General features: G+C 52.8%; 8 protein-coding genes across 8 annotated transcripts; 4 read left to right on the top strand and 4 right to left on the bottom strand.

Annotated features, from left to right (window-relative positions):
* Positions 1-937: 937 nt before the first annotated feature.
* Positions 938-2,216, top strand: PG985_007802 (uncharacterized protein; the record flags this gene model as incomplete). Its single annotated transcript, XM_066827570.1, has 4 exons — positions 938-1,234; positions 1,295-1,380; positions 1,478-1,920; positions 1,987-2,216. The coding sequence occupies 4 exons, from the start codon at positions 938-940 to the stop codon at positions 2,214-2,216; spliced, it is 1,056 nt and encodes a 351-aa protein (XP_066685245.1).
* Positions 2,217-2,443: 227 nt separating this feature from the next.
* PG985_007801 (uncharacterized protein) lies at positions 2,444-2,734 on the bottom strand (the record flags this gene model as incomplete). Its single annotated transcript, XM_066827569.1, has 1 exon — positions 2,444-2,734. The coding sequence occupies one exon, from the start codon at positions 2,732-2,734 to the stop codon at positions 2,444-2,446; it is 291 nt and encodes a 96-aa protein (XP_066685244.1).
* A 1,397-nt stretch (positions 2,735-4,131) lies between these two features.
* Positions 4,132-5,108, bottom strand: PG985_007800 (uncharacterized protein; the record flags this gene model as incomplete). Its single annotated transcript, XM_066827568.1, has 2 exons — positions 4,132-4,880; positions 4,955-5,108. 2 exons carry the CDS (start codon positions 5,106-5,108, stop codon positions 4,132-4,134), a joined length of 903 nt encoding a protein of 300 aa, XP_066685243.1.
* Positions 5,109-5,701: 593 nt separating this feature from the next.
* On the top strand, positions 5,702-10,568 carry PG985_007799 (nuclear condensin complex subunit; the record flags this gene model as incomplete). The annotated part of the gene is made up of 3 exons (XM_066827567.1): positions 5,702-6,805; positions 6,864-10,271; positions 10,344-10,568. The coding sequence occupies 3 exons, from the start codon at positions 5,702-5,704 to the stop codon at positions 10,566-10,568; spliced, it is 4,737 nt and encodes a 1,578-aa protein (XP_066685242.1).
* Positions 10,569-12,150: 1,582 nt separating this feature from the next.
* On the bottom strand, positions 12,151-13,689 carry PG985_007798 (uncharacterized protein; the record flags this gene model as incomplete). Its single annotated transcript, XM_066827566.1, has 4 exons — positions 12,151-12,777; positions 12,919-13,028; positions 13,089-13,475; positions 13,665-13,689. 4 exons carry the CDS (start codon positions 13,687-13,689, stop codon positions 12,151-12,153), a joined length of 1,149 nt encoding a protein of 382 aa, XP_066685241.1.
* A 649-nt stretch (positions 13,690-14,338) lies between these two features.
* On the top strand, positions 14,339-17,320 carry PG985_007797 (uncharacterized protein; the record flags this gene model as incomplete). The annotated part of the gene is made up of 3 exons (XM_066827565.1): positions 14,339-16,117; positions 16,182-16,370; positions 16,436-17,320. 3 exons carry the CDS (start codon positions 14,339-14,341, stop codon positions 17,318-17,320), a joined length of 2,853 nt encoding a protein of 950 aa, XP_066685240.1.
* Positions 17,321-17,461: 141 nt separating this feature from the next.
* On the bottom strand, positions 17,462-18,570 carry PG985_007796 (uncharacterized protein; the record flags this gene model as incomplete). Its single annotated transcript, XM_066827564.1, has 4 exons — positions 17,462-17,809; positions 17,916-18,065; positions 18,134-18,374; positions 18,467-18,570. The coding sequence occupies 4 exons, from the start codon at positions 18,568-18,570 to the stop codon at positions 17,462-17,464; spliced, it is 843 nt and encodes a 280-aa protein (XP_066685239.1).
* Positions 18,571-19,286: 716 nt separating this feature from the next.
* Positions 19,287-22,588, top strand: PG985_007795 (uncharacterized protein; the record flags this gene model as incomplete). Its single annotated transcript, XM_066827563.1, has 8 exons — positions 19,287-19,522; positions 20,395-20,467; positions 20,533-20,610; positions 20,661-21,281; positions 21,357-21,385; positions 21,507-21,594; positions 22,120-22,197; positions 22,259-22,588. 8 exons carry the CDS (start codon positions 19,287-19,289, stop codon positions 22,586-22,588), a joined length of 1,533 nt encoding a protein of 510 aa, XP_066685238.1.
* Positions 22,589-22,632: the final 44 nt, after the last annotated feature.

Raw genomic sequence — 22,632 nt, 5'->3', positions numbered from 1 at the left:
ATGAAATACTGCAGGTGGATTACGAAGTAGTTGCATGCGGTTTGCAGATAAACATTGAAGAGAAGATTGGTAGCCAAACAACATTGCAGTTTGGAAGGTATTGGCCACTTTTAGGCTCCCCTTTGCCCCTCCAACAGCACATGCACCTCGGATTTGACGTCATGGGCTAGCCCAGCGACACCTACCTTCAAAACGCCCCCAACAGCCAACAGCCTCCAAAAAGAAGCAACTGCATCTTAACCTTTGGTTCTTCTAAGGGCGACAACATAATTTGCGAGAATTCACTCGAAATAGGGGACTAGCGGAATCGGACATTGAAGAAGGTTTGTTGATTCCGGCATTGCGGCACCCTGAATACGAACTTCAATATATGTCGGCCTGAGGCGCGGGCAAGTCCCCGCAATGTCCATCCTAGTCGGGCAGGGATGGGATTTCAGGCATCCAATTGAAGGGCATTGTCTGCGCTGGAATTGATCTGGAATCATACCATATTCGTTATCTGCAATGCAACAGTGTATTCCGCTCTATTGACTTTATCCTTAGCTCACTGAACACATAAAGACCCCTACTTCTGAGCAAGACCCTGACTTTTGCCATGGTAAAATACAGGGTCCGTTGCCAATGGGGCGGAAAGCCCCGTCGGGCGCGCGGAAAGATCAATTGACGGGTGGATCGTCAATGTACGCCTCGTATAACGATTCCACAGCCCCAATCACCAGCTGATAATAGAATTAGTTCCCAGCTGAAAGAGTGAAACGGTCGACTTAGCGGCTTACAAGCGGGCTGTCAGAAATCGTACCACGGGGACAGGCAGCCATATAAGCAAAGCAGTGCAGTCTTTTTTCTGCTCTTAAAAGCCTCTCTTGCGAGAATGCTGTACTACTGCATGTCAATTGATCCATAGGAGTGCCTGGGAACAACCATCACCACGTCGACAATGCATCACCTCAGTCTCTTCTCCCTCGCGACATCGTGCTTGGCCGTATTGACGGCAGGTGTGCCGCTGATGCCCGGAGAGCCCATCCCCAGCGAACCGCGGGCCCCGCAGGTATGCAGGAACCCGCCAAAGAGGCTGGAGTGGCGACAGATGTCCCAGTCGCAGCAGAAGTCGTACATCGACGCGGTCATGTGCCTGACGATGACGGAATCCAAGTCGGGCATCGCGAGGGCCATCAACCGCTTCGACGATCACCAGGCCGTCCACAGCGTCCAGACGCCCAACATACATTGGGTCGTAAGTACCCTCTTCTCCCGCTCGCTTGGTGTCCACCCAGTTTCGCTCACACCTCCGCAGGGTCACTTCATATTATGGCACCGCTATCTGGTGGCTACATACGAGACGGCGTTGAGGGAAGAATGCGGCTATGAAGGCGGCCAACCGTAAGCTCTGACTCCTTGCCCCGAACTCCTCCCCGTCCTGTGACGCGCGATGTACCGAGCAGTGCACATGTCCCCAGTTGCTGACTTCAAGAAATAGCTACTGGGACTGGTCTCTAGACGCAAATCCGCACGAGCCCGACTCCATGGCAGCCTTCCCCACCGACGTCCTCGGACCCGGCCGGTACTCCTTCGGTGGCAACGGCGACTACGTCCAGCCCACGCCAGAGCAGAACCCGTTGAACCTGACGGGCGGCACGGGTGGTGGCTGCGTACGAGACGGCGCCTTCACGCCCGACCGGTTCCGCGTCAACTACGGGCCCGACCCCGGCTGCCTGAAGCGCGACTTCACGCCCTGGGTGCTCAATTCGTTCGCGGACCCGGCGCGCGTGCAGGAGGTTCTCGACCAGCCTGACTATGCGTCGTTCGCGCGCACCATAGAGAAGGTGCCAACTTTTGATGCGCCGAATATCCACGGCGGCGGCCACTTTGGGGTCGGGGGCGTGCTGGGGACGATTGGGAATGCTGAGAACAGTCCCGGTGGTATGTCATCCCCCCCTTGCTACTTACTATACCCGTGATTGTCTCATGTTCTGACCTCTGCTCCAGACCCGCTGTTCTACCTTCACCACGGAAACCTCGACCGCGTGCTATGGATGTGGCAGCAGAAGGACCCGGAGACCCGACTAAACCAGGTCGGCGGTCCCGTCGTGCCCATGGACTATGGCGGCCAGAACGTGACTCTGGACTTCACGGTCAATCTGGGCGAGTTGGCGGGAGACGCTACGCTCAAGCAACTGTTGGACACACAGAGCGGGGTGCTTTGTTACACATACTAGAATCAATCATCACGATGTCTATGAAAGCTCGAGGTCCAAGTGTATTATTCACTGCTAACTCCTCTGTCTAATCCACCTTGTAGTGTGCGAGTGACCGCCATTAAACCTCGTGATCGGCGTCTAGTATGCTTGATGTCGTAATGTCATTCAGTCGCGTGCCGTGGGTTCTTCTTGGTGTCATATCCTCCCATCGATGCGTCCGGGCCAGGTAGGCGAAGGAACACCGGTTACCTGCTGCCGTGATGAGGGGTGTCCGAACGTTTCTCCTCAGTCGGCAATGCCTGCACGTCTGCCATCCGCTCTTCCCTCGCTCTTATCCAGCCCCCCAGAAAATTGGCTACGCACACGCCGATCAAGAACATGGAGGTGGCGAACGTCGCTCGGAGTACCCATGTCTTCGCCGTTTCTGGAATCTTGCCAGACAGTGCAATGAGGATGAGCCCGAAATTGACCAGGGCTACCAACACCCACAGATTGGCCGCCATGATTCTGGCCTGGGTCGATGGTTCTGTGGGCATGGTGAAGACTGCTGGCTGTGGCACTCGATAAGAAAGAGGATGTATGATGTTTGAGTCTGGTGATGGTGGTAGCTGAGTCGACAGAGGAAGCGAAGGCTGCCTTTTATACGCAGTCCGCTGAGCCACCACGACCGGAGATAGGACCGGAACCAGAGAGGGGATCTCGCAGTCACCGGCCGTTATCAAGCTTTTGTCGATCCATAGGAGTCATATTTGGTTGTTGGAATGGTTTTGAGTTTATTATTTTGGAGGTAACCTGCTCTTTGTGAGTCTCTTGTTTCTGCCGGGGAGCCTTGGTATGAATCGGGGGGAAAAAAAGAAGGAAAAGAAGGCTTGGCTCGACGAATAGCAAAACGAGGATGCGGCTCTTTTTGCTGCCGTGTTGGTATCGCAGCTTGTGGGAGCGACGCCATGCCTTGTCGTCAAAGGAATCAGATCGCGCAAGTAGGAGTCCGACTGGGATTTAGGAAACAGCATCCCGTCAAGTCCAAATAAATGATTTATACATTTCCGAAAAAAACAAGGGGATACCTTGACAGATGCATCAATAGTTGAGTTGATGTATAGGCAGCCGTGCCAATTGTAAGTGCCGAGCTGAGCAGGAGGGCAGAGGGGAAGGGGTTTTGATGCCCGTGGAGGGTTGGGACGAATATTGAGTTGTGGTAAGCGAATGAGCTTCAACAACAAACGAGTTACCATCCGATGTGGTGTAGTGGTTAACATTAGTCGCTCTCATTCCTGAGTTCGTTCTGAAAGTCGTGATAAAGATCCGACTAGCCCGGGGTTCGATTCCCCGCATCGGAAAATTCTCTTTTTGATTTTTTTTTTTTCGTCCAGAATCCACCATAACTTGTGTTTGTTAGACAGGGCGGGAGTCGTGCAGTGACCTATCTATCATCTATTGCATAGTGACAGATAGCAACTGTCCACCGAGTTACTTACTGTAAGTTCAGTAAGAAGAACGTCGCAACTTGCGTGTGAGGCCGATCAAGTATGGCCGTCGTTCTGAACATGCGGGCGTTGACAGTGACATCTAAAATTGTGCTAGCAGATCTGTGACTGGCCAGCTCATCGGCGTTAAGACAGGGTGTGGAATTAGAGATCTTGAAAGTCAACACTGTTTGCTCCACTGGCAAGCAGAGGAATACCATGTTGAGATATAGTGCAGCCAGCATAAGACAACGTGGTAGACTACATAGATATATGTACCTTCAAATTATAGCCGAGCAATCTGCTAGGGGCAGGTATATCAATTACGATTACTCGCGCAAATCAGAACACTGTCTTTTACCTAAACCTAAAACGCCAACGCTATGCAGTTACGATTATAACATGTCCCATGGTGCGCACTCCTCCACGGGCAAGTCCATCAAGTGGTCGGGCGGCTTGAGAGACTTCTAAGCCCTGCCGCCGCTGCCGACCTTGAACCCTTCCATGACGGTACCCCACGACCCCTTCTCGCCCGCGCTACTGACTTCGCCCACGGCGATCTGGCGCATCATCAGGGTGTCCTTGGCGACCTTGAGCTTCTTGCCGGGGCCGGTGGTCAGGAAATCCTTGAACCAGGCCTCCTCGACGGCGTCGAAGGGCAGGGCGGCCAGCTCGCAGGCGCGCTCGGCCGTCTCGTTGCCGCGGCGCTCGTCGAGCACGTTGGCCGCGAGGCGCGTGAAGAGCTGCTCGCGCATGGCGACCGACTTGGTGCGGGAGAAGGCCAGGGCCTCGGACACGTTGGAGCGGCACATGGCGTCGAAGAGCAGCTCGATGGCCTGCGGGCTCTTGAGGACCGGCTGCACCGTGTGGTAGTAGGCCAGGGGCAGGGTGTAGTCCTCGTCCGGGCTGCCGTGGCGCACGAGTGTGGTGACGATGTCGTCGGCGAACTCGGCCTGCAGGCTCGGGTGGGCGAGGTGCTCGAGGGCGACGGCGAAGGCTTGCCGGTCCATGTTCCAGAGGCCGCGCATGAAGATTTGGTATTTGGTGGGGACGCCGGCGCGGTGGGCGAAGGAGTCGGCCTTGTCTTCGTCGAAGTCGAGCAGGATGTAGAAGATGACGGACAGCTTGTGGTGGTCTTCGATCGAGTTCGACTTGCTGATTTGCTCGTGCAGCTGGCGGAGGTGGTCTTCGGACTTGGGCGGGTACAGTTTGCTGGCTAAAGGGACGTAACAGCATATGGTTAGTCCTGGTAAACTTGCGATGGTAGTAAGGAGCTCGTCGGCGGCATACCTTTGGCGTGGCCCAGCGCAGCAAGGACTCTGTCGATGAAGAGGGCGCCGCCCAGGGTGCGACGATGGTTGTCGGCCTCTTGCAAGGCTTTGCGACCGTAAGGGAAAGAATCCATAGATCCGAAGACCCGGTCGAACTTGGTGCAGTCAATCATCTTGGGCGATGTTGGAGAGGCACTAGACCTAACCACAGCAGTATTTCAATGTCAAAGCAGGTTGTCGATCTGATCTGAAGAGTCGGGTTGAAGATAGCTCTCAGATGTATGCAAAGTCTCTCTCTCTCAGTTGCGCCGTGTAGATGCGCCGAGCTTTCTCCGGGATGGAATTCAGAAAGCAAACAATCGACAAATGCAAGCAACAGGCCGTCCAAAGCTTGGGCACGCGAATGGCAGACAAGCTCGACGCGCTAAAAAGTTGGGCTGGATTTGGGTGACAACTCAATTAGAGCGGCAGGGGGGGGGGGTTCTCGGGTCCTTTTGCTGGCTGATCTGGCGGTCTGGTGGGGTGTTCATGTTTTTGTTTACTTTGGATGCCAAATCAGATCTGGGGCCACACTGCCACTAGGTTACAGGCAACTTGGATGAAAACTGTCTCCGCCCGCCCCAAAATCATGAGATACGACCATTATCAACCATCACGACACCGCGCCGACCACTACTAACCCGCAGGTCCAATCCCACCGCCAGCTCAGCGCCAGTCCGAGTCGCATTTGCTTTTCCTTTTTGCATTTTGCGCATCATTGCAGACAATGTCCGGACGCCCCTCCCGCCGCGCGGCTGCAGCCCGCAAAGCCGTCATCGAATCGTCCGACGAGGACGACGGTGTCGGCGACACCACCGCCATCAAGAAACAGGATGACAGCGAAGATGAATTCTCGATTGTCGAACCACCCGCCCGCGCCCCGCGCAAGTCGACCGCCGGCAGGCGAAAGGCCGCCTCAGCCGTAGGCACCTCCTCCACAACTCGCGCCCGCAGAACACGGAAGAGTGCTGCACCACCCTCAGCAGAGCCTAGCGAGATATTAGATGCCGACACGACGGCTACTACTGTCCGATCAGCGCATACAGAAGAGGCAGAGGAGGAAGAAGAAGTACCAGTCAAGAAGCTGCCGGTTCCCCGCAAGAGGAAGACGGCTGCGAAGACGGCTGCGCCGCGAAAGTCCAGAAAGTCGCAAACTCCAGACGTCCAGCAACCACCAACAGATGTTGAACAGACACCGGCGCCTTCAGAATCAGTCCCTCCCCAGGAAACACCGGCACCGCCAACACCAAACGCCCCTCAAGAGGCACCAGAAGCTTCAACATCGGAACTCCCTGAAGAGGCATCGGTAGTTCAAATATCCGATCCCCAGCCCGACATGCCACCAGAGATGCCACAGCCACCCGCTACACCCTCGGCCAACCTTGAGAAACTGAAGAATGAAACACCTGCCACTGTCAAGCATATTAAGGAGAGCGAGACACCTGCTACGGTCAAGCCTATCAAGGCCTTGGACACCATCCTGGAGCGGCCCATGGACATTGTCTTGAAGTCGCGCGCTCAAATGACCGTACCCATTGTCGAGGAGACGGGACCCAAGTCTCGCACCGTCATCAGGAACCTTATCCTCAACAACTTCAAGAGTTACGCCGGGCGGCAAGAGGTCGGCCCTTTCCACGCCTCCTTCTCGTCCGTCGTCGGACCCAACGGATCTGGCAAGTCCAACGTCATTGACTCCTTGCTCTTCGTCTTTGGTTTCCGAGCCAGCAAGATGCGACAAGGCAAGGTCTCGGCCCTCATCCACAACTCGGCCCAGTATCCCAATTTGGACCACTGTGAAGTTGCCGTCCACTTCCAAGAGGTTGAGGACCTGGTATGCGTTCTCCATCCCACGATATGTCTGGATCAGATACTAACTTAACTGCTAATAGCCCGGTGGCGGCTCGGAAGTCGTACCCAACTCCCAGCTTGTCATTTCAAGAAAGGCTTTCAAGAACAATTCTAGCAAATATTACATCGACGGGAAGGAGTCAACATTTACCATCGTCACGACGCTGCTCCGAGATCGTGGCGTTGATTTGGACCACAAACGGTTCCTGATTCTCCAGGGTGAAGTCGAGTCGATCGCGCAAATGAAGCCCAAGGCAGGCAACGAACACGAAGACGGTCTGCTGGAATACCTCGAAGACATTATTGGTACTTCAAAGTACAAGACCCCAATCGAAGAGTCTGCTACCGAAGTCGAGACTCTGAACGAGATCTGCATGGAGAAGAGTGGCCGCGTTCAGCACGTCGAAAAGGAGAAGAACAGCCTCGAGGACAAGAAGGACTTGGCACTGGCTTATGTTCGCGACGAAAATGAGCTCACCTTGAAGCAGTCCGCCCTCTACCAACTCTACATCAGCGAGTGCAACGACAACGTGAACGTCACGGAGGAGGCCATCAACCAGATGCAGGCCCAGCTGGACGACGAGCTGGAGAAGCACCAAGGCAGTGAGCAACATATTAAGCAGTTGCAGAAGACCTACAGCAAGGGCAGCAAGGAGTACGAGGCTATGGAAAAAGAGCACCAGGCTTTGGCCAAGGAGGTTGCCAAATTTGAGCAGGAACGTGTCAAGTTTGACGAGAAGCGCAAGTTCCTGACAGACAAGCGGAAAAAGCTGGAGAAGACCATCGCCAACGCCGAGAAGTCGTCAACGGAAGCTGACGAGACTATCGAGCAATGCACAGAGGAGATCGCGGAAAGCACGGAACAGATTGGTGGTCTTGAAGAGACCATCCAGGAGGAAGAGGCCGAGTTGGCGACCATCCGTGACAGTCTCAAAGGCAAGACCCAGGTGTTCTCTGATCAGATTGCGACCAAGCAAAAGTCGTTGGAGCCCTGGAAGGAGAAGATCAACCAAAAGCAATCTTCCATTGCTGTTGCCAAGTCTGAGCTTGCCATCCTCGAGGAGAAAGCCAATGCTGGCTCTGTCGCTCTGGAGGAGATGAACTCCAAAATCACCTCCATCGAAGAAGGCCGGGAAGCAAAACTGGCCCAACTGGAAGAGTGCGAGACCGAAAAGGCGTCTCTGGAGAAGGAAGCGAAGAAGGTCGAGTCCGATTTGGCCCAGTTCGCCTCCAAGGAGCACATCATTCGCAACAAGGTCTCCAACGCCCGCCAGAAGGCCGATGAAGCGCGGTCAAGTCTGTCATCGAACCAGAACCGTGGCAACGTTCTCACGGCCCTGATGCGCATGAAGGAGTCTGGTCGTATCGATGGCTTCCACGGTCGTCTAGGCAATCTCGGTGCCATCGACCCGAAGTACGACGTTGCTATCTCCACCGCATGTGGTGCCCTCGACAATTTCGTAACCGACACGGTCGAAGCTGGTCAGCAATGCATCGAGTATCTGCGCAAGACAAACCTGGGACGTGGAAACTTTATGTGTCTTGACAAGCTGCGCGCTCGGGGTATGGACGCCATTCAGACACCCGAGAACGCGCCTAGGCTCTTTGACCTGGTCACAGCCAAGGACGACAAGTTCCGCCCTGCCTTCTACCATGCGCTTCAGGACACCCTGGTGGCCAACGACCTCGCCCAGGCTAACCGAATTGCCTATGGTGCCAAGCGATGGCGTGTTGTCACACTTGCCGGTGAGCTCATCGACAAGAGTGGTACCATGTCCGGTGGTGGCAACACTGTCAAGAAGGGACTCATGTCCAGCAAGCTTGTGGCCGACACGTCTAAGGAGCAAGTCACCCAACTTGAGGAGGACCGTGATGTGCTGGAGCAGAAGTTCCAGAAGTTCCAAGACCAGCAGCGAGAACTGGAGTCTCGACTGCGGTACCTCAACAACCAGATCCCTCATCTCGAGACCAAGATGCAGAAGATCAACCTCGAGATCCAGAGTGCCGAAAAGAACCTGGTGGACGCCAAGCGTCGCATCAAGGAGCTGGGCAAGGAGCACCAGCCATCCCAGACGGACGACAACCGTGCTGCGGCCCTGAACAAGGAGATCGCCAAGCTGGAGAAGGAGGTCCAGAAGCTCCACGCCGAGACGGAAGATGTGGAAGCGGAGATCAAGGAGCTCCAAGACAAGATCATGGAGGTTGGTGGTGAGAAGCTGCGAGCTCAGCGCGCCAAGGTCGACTCCATGAAGGAAGAGATGGCGTCCCACAACGAAGCCATCTCGGCCGCCGAGGTCAAGCGCGCCAAGGCCGAGAAGTCCAAGACGAAGCTCGAGAAGGACCATGCGAAGGCGACCAAGGAGGTCGAGGCGGCCATTCGCGATCTCGAGAAGCTCGAGGCCGAGGTCGAGAACCAGGGCGAGAAGTCCGAGACGCTGCAGGCCCGCGTTGACGAGGCCGAGGCCGCGCTGACCGAGAAGAAGGAGGAGCTGGCGACCATCAAGGCTGAGCTCGACGAGAAGACGACGGAGCTCAACGAGACCCGGGCCATCGAGATCGAGATGCGCAACAAGCTCGAGGAGAACCACAAGGCCCTGGGCGAGAACCAGAAGCGGCTGCGGTACTGGAACGACAAGCTGGGCAAGCTCAAGATTCAGAACATCAGCGACTTGGAGGGCGCTCCGGCTCCCAAGAAGGCTGCTCCTGCTGAAGGTGCCGAAGGTGCTGACGGTGAGGAGTCGGCCGAGCCTGCTGAGCCTGTCGAACCCGCGGAGGCCGAGGAGTCGGAGCCCCAGGAAGGCGAGGAATCGGAGAAGAAGCAGAACAGCGACGAGGAGTCTGAGGATGGAGAAGAGGACGACAGCGAAGGCGAAGAGGCGAACAATACCCAGGTCACAATTGGCAATACGACGAGAGCACCTGATGAGCTTCCACGCTTCACCGATGACGAACTCAAGGACATGTCCAAGGAACGACTCAAGGCCGAGATCGCGGCCCTCGAGGAGAAGGTACAGAACGTCAACGTTGACCTTGCTGTTCTCTCAGAATACCGTCGTCGTGTTGAGGAACACGCTAGCCGGTCATCCGACCTCGCCACCGCTGTTGCGCAGCGTGATGCCGCCAAGAAGCGATGCGACGACCTGCGCCGCCTGCGCCTGGAGGGCTTCATGGAGGGCTTCAGCACCATCTCCCTGCGCCTCAAGGAGATGTACCAGATGATTACCATGGGTGGTAACGCCGAGCTCGAGCTTGTCGATAGTTTGGACCCGTTCTCGGAGGGCATCCTGTTCAGTGTCATGCCGCCCAAGAAGAGCTGGAAGAACATCAGCAACTTGTCGGGTGGCGAGAAGACGCTATCCAGTCTGGCGCTCGTCTTCGCGCTGCACCACTACAAGCCGACGCCGCTTTACGTCATGGACGAGATTGACGCTGCCCTGGATTTCCGAAACGTAAGTCATGAACACCCATATCTTTCAACGCCGTACGTGCTGGCACATATGCTAACTTTGCTTCTCTACCAGGTGTCTATCGTGGCGAACTACATCAAGGAGCGTACCAAGAACGCCCAGTTCATCGTCATCTCCCTCCGAAACAACATGTTCGAGCTGGCTGCCCGCCTTGTGGGTGTCTACAAGGTCAACCACATGACCAAGAGCGTGACGATCGAGAACAAGGACTACATCAACCGGCCGGTGCCCGCGTCGCAGCGGCCTGCCGGTGGCGGTATGACCATGACGGTTGGATGAGAGGAATGTGGTACATGACTTTTGACGACGACTATGCGAGAGAGGCTGTCTGATATTGGTGGTTCTGCCGTGTGTGCGTGTATATGAAATGGATGCATGGATGTTAGAGAGAATGTTCGTGCTTGGATACCCCCAACTGTGTCTTTCTGCACCTGGCCCCTGAAAGTAAAATGGTGGTGGGTCTTGGGCTTTGCGTTTGGTGGGAGGGAAGGAATGGATTGTTTCTCCTGGCGGTCGGACGGATGTGTGTATAGCGGGCGCGCGCTTGCGTGCGTCTTATGATTAATGAAATGATATATGACTTGTTAGTTCTACGGAATTGATAGTTTTCTGATTGACGTTTGATGCTTCAACTTGTTTAAGTAATGCGCAAGGTTTAAGTGAAAGCCGACCGGCGCAGCAGCCCCTGGAACTATCATGACAGCAGCAGAAGCAAGCAACAGTGCGACACTTGAGAACTGTAAGCCCCCTCTTGATCCTGAAGTGTCAACTCGTTCAAGTGAAGAAGTTTCGAGTGCCCGCAATGATCCGTTCGTGCCACAAGCAACACATCGGGTGACGGACCGTTCGGTTGCTCGAGATTTGGGTCGCAACGTTGCCTATCTTTGTGGGTTGGTCTGTTTGATGAATACACGTCTAGGTATCTTTTCCAGGCGTTATTTGACTGGGTATCCATTGCAGACGGCACGTTGTATCTGTTCACCCCGTTTATTATAAATAATAATGCCAATGTGTCCGTTCTCTTGATTGCTTACAATGGCCCAAGAGTTAGAGACTTTACCCGGGCCAATGTAGTGGACATGGGTATGTCTTGGAAGTTTTTGTCGTCGAAGTCGGCGACGGCCAGTCCTGTAGGACAGCAAACATAGTACCGGCGCTGCTTCCGTCGAATTAGACACCTGTCGAAGCAATGTAGGCGCGCAATGGATATGATGCGCAGGTTTATTAATAGCATACGGAGTAAATATAGAACAGTACAACCTGCCAATCCAATGTGCAGCTAGGACATGACCTCATCTACCACGAAACACGCAGAGCACAGCAGTAACGTCCCGAAATGTTTTCCATATGGCTGTGATGGTGGGGTACTCTGTACTGAAGTCTATTGTAGTGGTTCTGGATTTGAGTGACCCCACTGCTAATCACTAGCCAATTCCCACTCCAACAATGACCTGTCGTCATTTGCAGAGGTCCCAACTGGAAAATGGGCGTTGAGAAAATAGAGAAACAGTATACCACTAGAAGGAAAATACAGATTCAGTTCCAAGTATTAGCCATGGGCGTCGCCCTCCAGGTCGCGACGCTTATCGTCCAAAACCAGTCGGGTCCAAATTTGCGCATTGATGTTCGCAAGCCATGCGATCAATCTTCCTATCGCGAGTGAAGGATTGTTGCAACCAGCGGGTCATGTGCCAATGAGCTTATCTCAGGAATGCCAATAATGTCACATTGAATCAAACAGTCGATTTTTTAATTGGCTCGGGAGTTCTCGAGTTGTAAAGAGATTTTTCTGTGATATCCTAATGATCCATCCAAGTCATGTTTGCTAGGAAATGTCTATCTTGTTGCTTGAGTAGTCTACTCATCCGGTCCTGAATACTCGATGAGGAGTGCCCTCCTGCTCGTACCTCTCGTGCACCGGCGCCACTACCCAAGAAAAGAAGTTTTCTCGCATAATTTCGTTGTCAAATCTCTGCGAACCCCTTCGTCCTCGGGAAGGAAATCTAAGGCAGCACTTGACCGCATCCATGTAAGAGTCGCAAACCGCAAAATATAGATCCTCGGCTGCCTCTTCGGCGACCTCGAGGCTCTGGAGCAGCGTCTCACTGTGATCCAAGCCGTTGAAGGTCGTTCCAGTTGCAGAACTCCCGCGTTTCCGGCTAACAAAATCTTCGTATAAGTTACTGAAGTCGGTGTCGAGTCCGATCTCGATCAGAAGGACCGCGAGCGCAAAGAGGGTGCGATGCGGAACGGCAGCTTTGGTGCTGCTTTCACCTGGCTTTGGACCTGTGGGGGGTCCTGGTTTTGCGAATCGATAGGAAAAGGCAGGGATCGCATTCGCGTTGTCTAGGTTCTCCGTACCAGCTTGCATGATTTGATCGGTAAGCAAAACTATGTCGTTCTCAATCATCCTGGTATCCTCAAGCCAGGGGGTACCACACAGGAGTAGTACCGCCCATGCGGCGGCCGAGGCGATGGCAAGGCGGTCCTTCGTGGACATGTTCCTTTTCTGCCACAAACTCCTGCTGCGACTCGGACATGCATGTATAGTTGCGTGGCTTGTCAAGTATTCCCGCCAGCTTAGTACATAGGCAGATTTATCTGCGGGCTGTTTTCTTTCGAGAATTACCATGCTTTTATTGTAAGGATCGGAAGAGCTTAGCAAATAGCCGTCGAAGAGCTTATGCGCTGGTTGCGAGCAGATTGAGCGAATGTGTTCTCTTTCAGGCTCGTCACCCGCTGTAAGTCGGTTAGACAACAAACCGTTCTCCCCGAGTTTATATTGTGTGGAAATCCTACCAGATCTCACACTCTGTGAGCCGCTGGACATCGCTGGTGGTCTGTCACGCCTAGCCTTTTCAAGCTTCTTGCTCGATGATCGTGCCGCTGTCAAGCTGCCTGTAGCACCTAAACTGTTCACTTGTTGGGTAGGGGCGATCGGTGTGCTCGGCTCAAGTCGGACCTTAGCTGTTTGCCATGACTGTGGTGTCTGTGAGCAACAGTCCCTTTCCGGGAAGGAAATGTCAGGTAATTGGAAAGTCTCTAGTCGTTGATGATACCATGAGAGGTCAATCATGTTCAGATGGATGTTAGTACAGTCTCGGTCGTAGGCCTCACTCAGAGCCTTGTGGATAATGCAAGCATCGCTCCGAAGTTTCTGGCAGACGATTTTGTTGAGGGATTGGCCTTGTCTCGAGTCAATACTGTGAGTATTCACCGTGACCTCACTCTTCCCCTCCAAGAGAATCCTTAGGTTACAATTATGCCTGAAGATCTCACTGAGCAGTTCGTTGGTTTCTTCCCTTTTGAAAGTTCGTTTTATCCTGTGCCATTCGGAACGTGTGCGAGTCAACAAAACTGGCTATAGCGACGTACTAATCAGTTTCGGGTGCTCAAGCATGATGAATGTCTAATCACCTTTCCATCCATATCAATCTGAAGCCGATCTCTCAGCTTCCAGATGGTTTGCCTGAAGTCCTTAATTGTATCCACGATGTCGGTGTAATCTTCAGGGAAGTACTGGGCGAGCTTCTCGTCGACTTCATGCTCAATAAGGGCAGGACTTAGGATCTTCAAAGTCTGTTTGAGCTTCAGGTACTCTACCTTCAGCTGCCGTTGCTTGGCGGGGAGATTGCTTTCATTGGATCAATCCCCATAGAAGTCGACGATATCACCAATCCCTTTCAATACGACTGGGAAGGCGCCCAAAACAAGCCCGGCAACTTCCATGGCAGACCTGTTCAAATCGCGGAGCCGTACATCTATAACAAGAGGAACAATCGAAGTTCTGATAGTGAGTGACAAAAAGAAAGAAAATGGCACTCGATCCAAAAGACTGCAGACTTATGAGGATCTCCCCTTGCTGACGATTCCGATTGGTCTTCGAAATGAATTACCCCGCACGATTAATCCGAACATCGGTATGAAAACGCACTCCCTCTTTTCCCAGCCCTAGAGAGCGTAGTCATTTCTTACGTTCATATCTGTATGAACATTTACAGTATTTCGCATCGAATATGTCTGGCCATCCAGCTCATGAGGTCTATTCAATGCAGGTCACGCCCGAAACAGTCCCTGGTCTCTTCACCAATGGGTTGAGATGCTTTGAGGAAATTCTACCCTGGCTAGACCAGTCGCTTGAACTTTCTGAGTCACCAATCCTTGAAGCTGCTTACGAAGAGTGCACTCGATTTAGGATATGGGGCCTACAGAATGGAGTATCCTCATCCGATGATACCTGTGCGTCCTTGGGAGAGCGTCTCAAAGAACAACCTGAGGTCGAGCAACTAGTTCTCGAGATTTTGCACGATGCCAATTCGACTTTATCCAAGATTATGCAAGAGATTAAAGAGCACAGATCTGACTCATTCGTCAGAACCAGCGAACTGGAAACCGATAGTGATACCTCGGTTTCTTCGGATAGCACTTCTACCTCAATCTTGATGGGCCATTTGAAAAGGCTCTTTGAGAATGTTGCCGAGCTTTACACGCTGCAGACTCTCCTCAGAACACCAAGTATGAAGATTCAACACCCTCACTCTACACAATCGTCCGTGGTTGTACCTATTTATCAACCAGACAACGAAGGCGTAAAGTCAACGTCGGATGATTTGAAACAGACCTTCAGTCCAGCCTCCGCTCGGGGAGAAAACCCAGGGAATAGGAAGCCAAATACGTATCTGCCGAAATGGAATGAAGCTCCTGTCGCATCCCCAACAACACAGTGGCCACTTTCGCAACACAGTGCATCAACAGATATGTACAGCGACGAAGTCCCTAAGAAGCTTCTTGCGGAGCAAAAATCCAATAATCGCCATTTGGTACGAAGTGACACCACTGCAGTAGGTGATTATCAGGTTTTCCACTGGATTGGCGACTCGGTCTTCCTTGAACCACCGTCATGGGAACAAGGTGACAAAACATACTTCCTCAAGGGTCATCGGCGCATTTCGAGCGTCAGTGAGTACACCAAGTACCACCCCAAAATTGCATTTGCAGTACTTCGGATCTACAGCGAAAATGCACAGCCGCCCAAGGGGTTTGCGAATATTCATGGTACTCTGCCATCACCTAAGCCCTCGAAGGAGTACGTCAAATTTATCGCTCCCGAGATGATCTCCGCTATGCAGAGATTTTTGATATCCATCCCTAATTTCGACGACCAACTGTTGGAATCCAATATGTACGACGAGGAACGCTTTGGTCCGACAGGTGAGCCCCTAGCGCAGTCTGTCGCGCCCACGTTAGTCAGCACGAGTAAGTTGGACGACGAAATTCCCAGACCTTACCTATTCTGGTTTTTCTGTCGGAGTCAAGCGAACGAGGCGATAGGAAAGCTACAACGTCACGATGCTTTCCTTATCACAATCTTCCGAGACTGGATTGAAACCGCCTATGGCCCTCTATGGAAGACCGTGAATTCGGAATTCGCCAAGGGCCTTGTATCGCCACAGAGCATACAATACCTGATTCGTCCAGGGGACGTACTGGTCTCCCAAAAGGGAAGCGTTATCGAGTCCTACATAGCGACCTCATGGTTGTTTCAACACCCCACAGAGAAACCGGATCATCAGAATATCATGATTAAATATTCCGTGGAATGTTGGTGTTGGGACGATAACGGCATCCGGAAGCGACACACTACTCGTGGATTGAGAATATCAACTTCTTCACGCTATACATCGATCAAAACGCTAGAAGTGTCTCCTCTCTGGTCGAGGCATGTGAAGCTTCAACGGCAATTGGAGAAAAGAGGTCGGACATTTTGTGAATGTCGCAAAGGCAAGCTGGTATCGTATGCGAAGGAAGGAGTTGATGAAGTGAATATGGTATGTATTTCTATTTGTGTTTTAACAGACGACAGTCCTTGATCAGCTGACTTACATGTTATAGGCAAATGACAAGTTTATCATCGATGCTGCTACTTACCGCATGTTTCAGAGGAGAGTACCATTTGCTAATCAAGGAATGTATTCGTACAGTCGGATGCTGCAGTCGAATATAGAAGATGAGCCTGATGAGCTAGCTGATTCATACGAAGAACCACCGAAGCAACCGTTGCTGCTTGTTTTCCCAAGGCAGGTCACTGCATTCGACTTGAAACGCAATCTTTGGAGTAAGTTGATTGAACTGCCTAGTTATTTCAGTCTTTCTGTTTGCGGGTCTTGACTCCTAACTTCACGATAGCTAAAATCGAGGTTGACAACATTCGGGAGGTTACCTGGGACCAAAGCTCTTTTGATAAACTTGCCTTACAAAGAGATTCCAAGGAGCTCATTGAAGCTCTAGTCACAAGTCAGATCGACGCCTCTGAAGGCACCGATATAGTCGCGGGAAAGGGCAACGGCCTTATAATGCTCTTACATGGTGGACCCGGGACCGGCAAGACATTCACCGCAGAAAGTATCGCCGAACTTGCGCATAAACCATTGTTCAGGGTAACATGCAGCGGTATCGGAACCAAGCCCGAGGAGGCCGAGCCATATCTTGAATTGGTATTTTATCTAGGGAAGAAGTGGGACTGCATAGTCCTCCTAGACGAGGCCGATGTATTCTTGGAACAGAGGGGGCGATATGACTTGACCCGCAATGCCATGGTTTCGGTATTCCTAAAGATCATGGAGTACCACCAAGGCATTCTATTACTGACTTCGAATCGGCCTGGGCTGTTTGACGAAGCTTTCAAGTCACGGATTCAGCTATCATTGCGCTATCCCGACTTGACTGAAGAATACCGATACCTGATCTGGAGTAACTTCATCGACAGGCTCGAAAGTTTCTCGGACCCAAAAATATCCTGCCAGAATCTTCGAAATCATCTCAATCCCCTGGCCGCGATAGAGATGAATGGCCGCCAGATCCGCAATGTTATCACGAACGCTCGTCAATTGGCAAAATTCAGAAACAAGTACCTGGACTATGATCTTCTACGGCACGTTATGGAGATGTCCATGGAGTTTGAGGTGTATACAAGAGCAGTCAATGAAGATATTACGGACCAAGAGCGAGCGCGAGGGGAAGGATGGAGGTAATGTATACATTCATTTTGGGAGATTTACATAAAGCTTATTCTAACGATGATAACGCGTCTCTTTATACTCTTTCTTCTGTGATATATAATGGATAATCAGAGGAATGTAACCAACTATTCATAGCTGCGGGTGGTTAGATAACTAAGGCGCTTCTTCGTAGTTGGCATGGTCCGACGGCACCGCCACCACCTCCCCCTTCCACTGCTCCGTCCCCGCCCGGATCCCCTGCGTCCCGAACTTACGCGCCATCAGCAGGAACTCGAACTGCTCGCCCTCCGTCTGCGACACGGCCGCGTCGCTGAAGCCGTACAGCTTCGGCACCCGCACCGCCCGCTGGAAGGCGGGCCGCTGCGCCAGCGCGTCGTGCCAGGCTTTGACGTGCGGGTACGCGGCGAGGTCGATGCCGCACCACTTGGCCGAGTGCGCGAAGATGAAGATGGCGAAGTCGGCGACGGTCATGCGGTCGCCGGCAACGAAGCGGAAGGTGGACTGCACGAGACGGGGATGACAACGTTAGTCTGTGGTCTTCGTCCGGTATTGTGCGAAGCGGGATAGGTGCCAAGGTGCCAATCCGAGATTGAGGGGGGCGACTTACTAGTTGCCTGTCCAACACATGATGTAGTCTTCGTGACTCGGCCGTATAGCGCCACGATCCGTACTCCGCAGTCTCCTTGCTAGGATTGTACCGGTTATAGTGGGCTGCTTGGCCCATCATGGGCCCGTAGCCCGAGATCTGCCAAGATAGCTATGAATTCATGTCAGCAATCCCCCCTCCCTCAAAAGATCAGGTAAAGCGCGCGTTGGCCAACTCACCCAAGACATCTGCGACCAATACTCCGGCGTCCCGATGGGGTACGAGAAGCGGTGGTCCTTGTCAAACTCGTGCGCCAGGTAGAGAAGGCAGGCCCCGCTCTCCCAGACCGTGACCGAGGTCCCGTCGTCCTTGACGTGTACAATGGCCGGCGCCTTGCCGTTGGGGTTGATGGAGCCCACGTACCAGTCCGACTTCATCTCGGCCACCAACATGTCTAGATTGACGTAGTTGTATGGGATGCTGTTGGGCGGTAGACGCAACCAATCAGTCAGCTCATCATCGGCTTTGCAAGGCACCCCGTCGAAACAAATATGCTAGTGGTGCTGGCTTACCCAAGCTCTTCGGCCAAGATGACCACCTTGTGCGGATTGACGGCGGCACAGCCGTAGATGTTGAGGCCCGGCTTCGGGGCTTTCTCGGGAGGAGGGGTGGCCATTATAACGAAAGGTCTTGCTGAAGTGAGCGATAAAATATGATATTGTCTCGAGCATATAGTAAGAAGGAAGAGAGGGGGGGCGGGGAATGGACATCTCGAGAACCGTCAGATTTAAGCTTGCTGGAGCAAGGGAGAAACAAGGGGGCCGGCTAACCCAAATCGGGTCACCTGCATAAAAGTCCACAACTGCATCGTTCGTAAAAGTAGTTGCTCCGGGGATGCGGCGTCGTTGGTCCTACCGAGCTAGGCAAGCATACCAAGGCGTGTGTTTCATTGGTGAAAGTATCGAAGCAAGGGAGGTTGGGAGTTGTTGGTAGGCCGGATAGGCTGTGTACATGGACAGGGGCCAAAGACAAGGCAAACGCCATCGATGCCCTGACAGCATTGCTTTGACGCCGAATTGGCAATCAAAATCAAGTATGCAAGAATGGACTTTTTGAGAGATCGTCTGAGGCGCAAGCCATGTTGGTAACAGAAGCTATGTAGAGATATGGTTCTGTCTCTGTGGGTGGCACTACTTGGATCCAGTAAGGGGAGTACAGTAATAACCCTTCTGGTTGGCAGATATTATGAGGTGAGCGGACGGATTCTAACTGATATTTAAGTCTGTGGCTTATTAAATCTGTTAAGATTTCTTATCCTCCATTCTAAGTTTTCTTTCTCTTTTGTATGCCGTACATGGCAATGATATATTTATCAGCAACAGAATGTCGACCATGAAACCATCAGGAGCTACTACCAGTAACTCTGAAAGCACAACAGAGTCAAATTCAACGTTGGAGCACCCGCTGCAATATCAAGCCACACCAGAAAAGGCAATTGATGCTGCAACCCATGATGGAGTTCAGTCAAAATACGTCACTGACATCAGGCTTGGGCTAGTCATCACCAACATCATCATAGCCTGTTTCCTCATGCTAGTCGACACTATGGTGATTAGCACCGTAGCGGGGTAAGGTGTCACGGGTAAAGAAATTGACATCGTATTGGCCGTTGGAGACCACCTTAGCACTTAATTCGGTGATCCCGTTGGCGCTTGTATGCGGCTCGGTTTGGTATCTTGATTCAGAGCGTGGCTTCCTTGTTCCAGGTTGCATTATTGGTGTGGAATCGGTGAGGGGTGGGTGATTGTGCCGTCGAGCTGTGACTGCTATCCACATAGAAATTGGAAAGAGGACGTGCCTACCTCTCAAAACTTCGATAGTTTGAATTGAAGAATCTGCAATCCTTCCACCTGGAACCTTAAGGTTCCATCACTCAATTGAACTTATATCCGTCCTTGGGGTTTCTCGTTTCCAACCTCCAACAATCTCACATCCACCTGATAACACCTCTTTTCCCATCTCATATATTACCCTAACCGCTGAACCCCAATTGCTACAAAAAGAAACATATTTCTTCCAGAAACGATTCGCGAATACATTCAATCCATGCAAGACCTTACCAAGAACCTTTCACGCTACTTCCGCGACCCAGAACTCCGATCCGATCTTGCCACAACACCCACCATCAATCATCATGAACGCCACAGGCACCACCACTGTTGGTATATCCAATTCAGGGGCAACAACCAGTACGGTTTAGGGGGATCACGTGCACTACGTGCACGGACCACCTGTTTTACCGTACGAGAAGGGATCTCACGATCCCCTCCTACCTAGATAGATTATGCATCATATAGGACCTGAATATACACCATATCGTGCATCACCACCTACCGTACGTACGTACAGAGCCCATTCAACAACCACCCTCTCCGCCCTCCTGTTAGTATTGCATGTCGACGATATACCAGTTCACTGAGTACTAATGACTACTATACAGCCCCCCTCCAACCAACATCCTCAATTGCGAGGAGAAGAACGCGCTGCTCGAGCAGCGCATCAAGGACCTAGAGGTATGTATCTGCTTCACAACCAACTTGGTTTCTATGCTGTACGATATCTAATTGCCGATATATAGTCAAATTTGGAATTTTGGCAGGTGGTTGGCTGGGTGATGACCGTCATCGCGATGGCGAGCCTCGCCAAGAAAACTGTTGTAAGTGAACAAACAATACTTGTTTTCCTATGATACCTTACGAAACATAGCATGCAGGAGCTAACAGGTATATTATATATAGAAGAGGGCCATTCGGGCCTACCGCTGGTGCCGCCGCTGGGTGGCTGGGCAACGGCGCCGCCAGACGGGCGCGTGAGATGCCTTTCCCTCCTCGACATCGGCCCCTCCCCCACAACGCCACCACCACATTTTTATATTGCTCCCCATTCGCACCATTCCTGCCCGAGCCCGAGCCTGAGCCGTTGCCTCCGCTACCGCCGCCACCCTGCCGGTCGCCGTTACCGGAGCTCGACCAGATCGAGGTTATCGCCGTGGACGTGGAGCCTCGCCCCCCAAGCCGCCGCGCAGCAAGAAGTCGTCGCACAAGCCGCCCAAGAGCACCAAGTCCTCCCACAGCAGCTATAGCCGGGGACACAGCCGCGTTTACAAGCACGACCGCTACGACAGCCGGGAGCGCGAGACGCTGGTGCCCGTCCGCTTGCCCGTCTCCCCACGACCAGAACGCCGGTTGGTTCTTGCAGCTGGTGCCGCGGCCCTCCTTTCCACCAACCCACCTCGCGTGCGAGGAACAGGTAAAGACGCTCGAGGAGCGGGTCCTGCTCCTCCAGGAGCAGGTCCTCTTCCTCCAGGAAGAGGTCCGCGTCCTCGAGGTATGCAAATACTATATTGCTCTTCATAACTAACCTATTCTCTATTGCTTACCATGGCTGACTGCCCACATATAGTCCAACTTAGGATTATGGAAGATCATCGGGTGCGTGCTCACCGTCATCACGGTGGCGGGAATCATCAAAGGAACCATCGTAAGAGAATTATACTCGTTGTTCTCAATATCACATGGAGCAAAGCTAACGGGTGTATCATATGATGTGTAGAAACGAGCCATTCGTAGTCGCCACCACCACGCCATCATCCCCTGACACCATTGGCACCCAGTTTTTCTCGCCAGGAACAAAGCTGCCGGTAAGCACGCACAGCAGCAACAAGTCGCCGTGGTACTGTTTCTCACGGAAGACTTGGCACATCGGCGCTATGTTCTCCTCAGCCCACAGCGTGTCGACCGCCTCCTATACCTCTTTGGCCCGCGGTTCGTCACGCTGCCAGCCAGGACGCAGGCGAGAGTCCAGCGTCTTCCTACTCAAGAGCTGCGGAGCATCCCACGGGACGAGGCAAGACATGATTGCTAGGAGGCGTCGCTCTGCCTCGCTCTTGAACTCCCCGGTGGCCCAGTCCTGAAAGCTGGTGACCATCAGGAGCGCCTGCACAGGGCATCTGTCAGTATCTGTTCCCATGATGTATCGGATGGCCGAGTGCTAATAGTCAACACGATGATATAATGGACCAACAGCGGCCATCCTCGCATGCGAGGAGACTGTTGCGCTCCTCCGGGAGCATCTTGCACGTACCAAGGTAGGCATATACCTATGCAGCTTGCTATAGCGAGATCATACCTCTCTCTCTTTACGCTTGCTAAGATTGTGTTCATAGGCCAGTGCCTTCGAATGGTCCATCTACGACAACTTCCTGTCCGTATTGGGTGGCATCTCTGCTGCCAATAAGGGCATTGTAAGTTCTCAGATGACTCTTATCCCCTTGGAAGCATAACAGACGCTGACCCATATGTTAGAAATACTTCAAGCGGTTCCATGCCTGGAGGGCCCGCCCTGGCGGCCGTCAATGGCGCTCCCACCTCACGAACAAGGGCCTCATGGAGAAGCGGCAAGAGAAGGCGTTCCCACCCCACGACAAGGGCCTCGACGAACAGCGACCATCCCCATGGAAGCCGGGGCCCCGGAAGCGTTTCCACCCCAGGACAAGGGCCTCGAGGAAAAGCGACCATCCCCATGAAAGCCGGGGCTCCCACCTCACAGACAAGGGCCTCGAGGAAAGGCAACCTTCCCCATGGAAGCCCGGTTCAACAGGTGATTGTCTTTGGCACGGTGTAGCAGATACCTAGGGTAGTGAATAATACACAACAGTTTTTCTTACGGCAATTAGTGG

Source organism: Apiospora marii (genome assembly GCF_038362585.1).
Source record: "Apiospora marii strain CBS 49790 chromosome Unknown utg000004l_segment0_segment1, whole genome shotgun sequence".
NCBI classification, from domain to species: Eukaryota; Fungi; Ascomycota; class Sordariomycetes; order Amphisphaeriales; family Apiosporaceae; genus Apiospora; species Apiospora marii.
The sequence above is the reverse complement of the archived record's forward strand: the minus strand, read 5'-3'. Positions and strand labels throughout refer to the sequence as shown.